This window comes from Triticum dicoccoides, chromosome 7B (assembly GCF_002162155.2).
Source record: "Triticum dicoccoides isolate Atlit2015 ecotype Zavitan chromosome 7B, WEW_v2.0, whole genome shotgun sequence".
Taxonomy (NCBI): Eukaryota; Viridiplantae; Streptophyta; class Magnoliopsida; order Poales; family Poaceae; genus Triticum; species Triticum dicoccoides.
In genome coordinates, this window is record NC_041393.1 from 390,932,813 (window position 1) to 390,938,382 (window position 5,570).

General features: G+C 39.4%; 1 protein-coding gene across 3 annotated transcripts; it reads left to right on the forward strand.

Moving 5' to 3' along the window:
- Positions 1–2,544: 2,544 nt before the first annotated feature.
- On the forward strand, positions 2,545–5,147 carry LOC119342193. 3 transcript variants are annotated; one of them, XM_037614036.1, is made up of 5 exons: positions 2,545–2,931; positions 3,026–3,117; positions 3,195–3,292; positions 3,508–3,604; positions 4,928–5,147. In XM_037614036.1, the coding sequence occupies exons 2-5, from the start codon at positions 3,103–3,105 to the stop codon at positions 5,018–5,020; spliced, it is 303 nt and encodes a 100-aa protein (XP_037469933.1). In that variant the 5' UTR covers positions 2,545–2,931; positions 3,026–3,102; the 3' UTR covers positions 5,021–5,147. The 3 variants fall into 3 exon arrangements, 2 of the variants coding, with proteins under 2 accessions (XP_037469933.1, XP_037469934.1); XM_037614037.1 differs by having other exon boundaries at positions 3,511–3,604; XR_005165438.1 differs by lacking the exon at positions 3,508–3,604 and having other exon boundaries at positions 3,026–3,292.
- The last annotated feature ends 423 nt before the right edge of the window (positions 5,148–5,570 follow it).

Consider the following 5,570-nt stretch of genomic DNA (forward strand, 5'->3'; position numbering starts at 1 on the left):
TTCATGGCGGGTGATGTGCGCCACTTGCCGGCGGCAATTAATGGAGGCGTGTGTTTCTTTTTCCTAACCTGCTGATTTGCCTATATTATATACTTCGTCTCCTGACGCTCCCCCTTTCCTGTATGATTTGATTGTAATTCAGTGTGCCGGCGGTCTGTTCCCTGGTCAAGTTCGATGGTGGTGTATCAATTAGTGGCCTGATTCCCTACTTTCTCTTTACTTCGTAAGCCTAATAGAGTATATTCTTTGGTTTATTATATGTAATTTCTCTACTTGGATCTTGAATTCCTGATTCCTGATGCCTTTCCTGGTCCCGACGCTCGACGACTTTCCGAGCCTCCATGGCTTTGCGTGGATTCACTCCAAGGCTCCAAGCTGGCATCATCTACTCCAACATTGTTGTCTGCCGCTGGCACACTCCTTTTTGCCTACGATATCCTTCTCCTCTATGTGCAACAGACGGTGGTTCTGGTTGCATCCTCAAACAAGGTCAGACCGTTGTTGCTTGATTTACTTCTGGATTGGTTGGATAATAGGTTTCTTGATTTGTGCCAGGACAACCTTTTTTCTGTCAGGTGAGAATCTTACAACGCTTCTGAATTTCTGATCAATGATTGAGACTAAGCTTAATTATGTTCAATCTAAAAAGATATGAAGATTCTTACTTCTCATAATGTTTTGGCAGTATGATGATCAGGGCATTATAATTTTTCCTACTCTACTTGGCATGTACATCAACTTCTTCATGATACATGATTTTCTTGATGTGGAGTATAATATCACGCACCAGGCTATATCTTGTCGTACCAATTTCAGTCGAGCTTTGATTATATTATTACTGCAGGGTGTTGAATTCAATGGCTAAAAAGTTCTTACTGTTTTCTTCGGATCCTCTATTTGCCAATAGCCTGTCAGTCATGAGATCAACTGCGAGTGGTTTCAGTTTATGAATATTCACGTCTGTGCGAAAAAGTGAGCATGGAAACCTTCATTGCGGAGGTTTTCTAGAGATAATTATAGGGCTCTAGAAGAATTGTTTCAGTGTGTTATGTGAGCAGAAGGAAACTCAGCGACCTTCTTGATGGTAATTGTGAACAAACCTTATAAGGTATATTTCCTTTCTTAATTATTTATCCCGACTTTATTATATACACAAAAAGTGTAATATCGTGTTGCAAATTTTTTTTGCAGGAAGATATCTTGTTGGATAACTTGCATAAGCTTGGAACAAACTGAAAGTTGAGGTGCCTTTTCTACTTTCCTAACTATAACAGAACAAATTGCTGAAACTATAAGAAAAAAAAAAGGATTCCCACAACAGAAATCAAACTTAGTGGCATAATTATAATTTTCTTCCAAATTTATCAAATTTCTTTCCTCTCTGCCCCACTGTTTTTTGTATAGGCTTTACAACTAATGGTTGATTAAAACTACTCGAAGGTAAGGGGTAAGGAATCCCACTGCCAATAATTATATGTTTGGTTCATATCTTTTACCTCGTGAAAGGTTGAAAATCTGCAGGTAGCATTGGTTGATGAAACAGACTTGCTATGTAGCATTGGTTGATGAAACGGATTTGCACTCTCACCAACTGTGTTATCAAATGCCGCGCCATATACTTAAAATTTGTGTCGTGTGAATTATTTGAATATGTAGTAAAGTTATCTAAATATATATGGAGTGAAATATATGTGGTGATTTACTCTGAATATACATGTTGTGAAGACTAAGAATCATCCTTCAATATTGCGTTCATAATTTAGGAATACACCCTAAACTGGTACATTGTTTTGATTGTTGATTCTTCAAGAGGTGTTCATCTGTGCTTTTAAGACAATATATTATAGCTCTGTAAATGCTTAAATACAAGAAAAATTAGCAGCGAACTACTATGATGTTGTCTTTTTATACAAATAGGGAAGTTGGAGCATGTTTCAAGGCCGAATGCACCTGGACTTAAAGGCTAACAAGATGGCGGGTAGGATGCACAACAAAAATCGAACATTTATCCATAGACAGACCTAACTAAATACCCACAAGGCTCAAACTGACTTTGCACTATTTCACTCAGTATCAACTGATTTTATATGTTTAATTACGAAGATATTTAATCACCCGCAAAAAAATAATTACTGAGATATTTATTGGTCTTAATGCAAATTTACTTTTATGGTTCATGTCTTCATATATTTATAAAAATTCCTATCATTTCATAGAAAAAATCGACGGGCGCAGCAACGCGCGCCACTATGGTCTAGTATTTAGGACGGTATAACTGAGCCTAGACCCAGCCTTCTCACGCACCCTTCATTTTTGGCCGTCCGTTTTAGAGATTAGGGCGTTTCTAGACGTTGGATGTGCTCTGTCTATCAATCTCCAGCGATGTAGAGCATTCCTGGCCCAGCTGTCCTAATGGGCTGCTGCTCCAGGAGAAAAACGGAGCCCTCTGGTTAACTGGGCCGCTTCTACAACCCAATTAGCTACCGCCCGTGGCCCGGAGCGATCTTCCGTCCCTGTCTCGGGAAAAAAGAGCGCTCCTCAGAGGAGGAGCGGATTTGTCGGCCCTAGATACAGAGGATCAGATTGGTCATCGTTGACAAAGGGGGTCGATCGAGGCGCGTGTGATGCAGGCGATACGGTCGATCGGTCCAGCCGATGCGGTCGATCGTCTGCGAGGGGATCGAGTCGTCACTCGAGAGGTGATCCAGCCGACGCCGTCGATCAGGCTTCCATTGAGAAAGCGAGGGGACGCGGGGATGAAGGCCGACGCTTCGGCTGATCGAAACTGCTCCATTGAGACTTGATAGATGCAATCATACGTCAGTTTCTGAGCCAATATTCTTGGTGGCTGGTCTATATATGCTTCCTTCCCTGCCAGTCTTCGCTAACCCTTTCCACTCTCGGTACCACATCTTCCAGCATGTTGCTCTGGTAGGTTTCCTCTTTTCAGTTCATGTATGCTTCATTGTTCTTCCAAGCAATTACGTATCCTGATTTCCTCTCATACCAAAAATTCTACGTACAGGTGATGTTCATGCTGATTTGAGCATATCCTGGAGCTTGGTACTGAGAATATTTTTGGTCGACAGTTCATAATCTAAAATGGCGTTCGGAGATGTAATTACTCCACACCTTATCCTTACACATTTTACCATCTGCGTTTTTAGGCTGCACTATTTCTGTGATGATTGCAGGCGATGGGGATTGCTCAATCCGGATTCAGCATCGAGCACCTGGCCGAAGGTACACGCGGACGTCAGGAAACTTTTGGTTGGGGATCTCTACCGGGCAGGTTCTTTCACCTGCACACACCAACTTTCTACATCTATGGAAATCTGAACCGGAAGTTTTCAAACTTGAGTAACTGAATTCCATTAAGCCAAATGAGAATCTTGTCAGTTGTACATATTTTCTGTGATTTTCTTACCCAATTCTCTATACAGTCATCCCTGACTATTAGGGAGACAATATACAATCTATTGTTACTTACACTATTAAAGCTAGCAGCAGGAGGTTGTTAATGTCATCAAAACGCGCAACAAGAATCCAAGCCCAACAGAAATCATTTTTGTTTGCATTGAACCAAAGTGCAAGTACACTAGAGGTATGCAGATTATTTTCTCTAATACCGTACAACCAATGCTTCATCTGTCAATTATCTCCTAAAGATATGGCTTCACCGGGTACAAAGTAGTCTTATTGGTGTCCGCTCCCTATTTTATTCTCTATGGAACCCTCTCCTTAATTATGACATGGTATCCTTTGAAAAAAAATGTAATACTTTGGTTCTTTATGGAAGTACCATGAAAAATGATAGGGGGAAATCGATATTTGCATCATGTAGACAAGAACATGTCACAACTAAGAGAGCTTCCCTTGGTTGTCAAAATTTTATCCTTGACTTTATTGTCAATTAAAATTATCTTCTTACAGGAATCCTTCCATTCTGCAATCTAATTATCTCTGAAATACCAATATGGTGTTTTTATTAATTTGACTATTCCAACGACATTGTAGAATTACTTTCACAAGTGTGCTGTGATGCATTTCTATTTACTTTATGCTTATTTCCCTTATTCCCTATTTGTCGGAAACAATAATAAGTTGAATGGCAAGAAAACAAAGCATGCACTATTATTCAGAATGAAGGTCCCCTTGACCCTTAAAATCTATAGATGAGTGTGTTCAATATTTTCCGGGCATTTCATTTCTAGAATGTTCTTTTTCTTACATTATATTTTAGAATAAACAGTTGTTACATTTCCTTGGGATTCATGCAAGATTAATGCTTGAAGTGGTCTACATTTTTGCAGTTAATGTTCATGCACCCTTTTGTGCATTAATACTTCCATTCCAATATCCATGCCATTTTGGCTAGCTGAAAGCCGATAGTGTTTGCTCCATGGAGAATTCCTTCTGCTTTTTGGGATCAGCAGACACCATTAACTAATTGTGTTATTCTTTTGGATAGCTTGCTATTGATTAGACTCAGTTCGAATACTTTATGCAAGTTTTATATATGACAATTAAGATGTTGGCTGACTTTTTGGCAGCTCTGCACGTGTTGAAATTCGCATATCGAAGTCAAAGCTGTAGTATAAATATATTAATTAGCGAGTACTGCTTAACATGCACTGCGTTACATGTAACTTGGTTGCGTACCATGTTCAGAACTTGCTTTCTTGGTTCTGGATTTCAGGATTTCTTTCCTGCTTTTTTGTAGGGATGCGTGTCATTTTGCCTCTAATATTTCTACCATAATTTCATCAAGATGGATGCACGCCGCAATACACATCTTTATTTTCTCTACCAGCATGCTCTTGTTCTGTGTGACTAGATGTCCAAAACATTGTCGTCTCAGTTCTGGCCAAGGATATTCATATCGTTGTATTAAATCACCTTTCTTTCCTCTAATGTTGTATTGCAGGGTTCAAGGATTCCCGAGAAGTGGCCAATGTTCAGTGAAACTGTTGTATGCTCCCGAGGAAAGTGGTCTCGTGCTAAAAATCAAGTGCATTGACCATGTTATATGTTTTCTGATTTCTTCGCTCAAAAGGTCATCGATTGTTGAATATGTCTTCTATGCTACACTTCTTTAAGATATGTAATTATATATATCAATAAATACAAACAAAAGAATTCCACAACCCCGGTTATTGTTTTAGCAGTACAACTTTGGGCTTGCAACCTATAGTCAGAGTGACAAAGTATATGACATCATCCAATAGGTTTGTCACCTCGATAAAGCAATATTATGTGTCCAGCACATCTAGGAACTTGAATATTTGAATTAAAGACATCACACAGAAGACTTTGAGCTTTATCAACTAGATGCTATTAGTAATGGGTATTCGTCTTTTTCACTACTTCAAAAAACATATACAACTGTCTACGTAAATTCCCACCATTTTGTTGTCAAAACAGACGGGCGTGGCAACGCGCGCCATCAGTGATCTAGTTATTATTAGTCTTGCTAGTCATATGGATTGTCACATCATGACTCTCTATGAAGACATCTCCAACATCTATTATCAAAATAGACACACTATTTGTCCGCGGACTGATCCGCG

Coding starts and splice junctions, on each gene's coding strand:
- LOC119342193 (XM_037614036.1), top strand. Junction 3,293..3,507: donor TGGGGATCTCTACCGGGCAG/GTTCTTTCACCT, acceptor TAAAGCTAGCAG/CAGGAGGTTGTTAATGTCAT. Junction 3,605..4,927: donor AAAGTGCAAGTACACTAGAG/GTATGCAGATTA, acceptor GTTGTATTGCAG/GGTTCAAGGATTCCCGAGAA.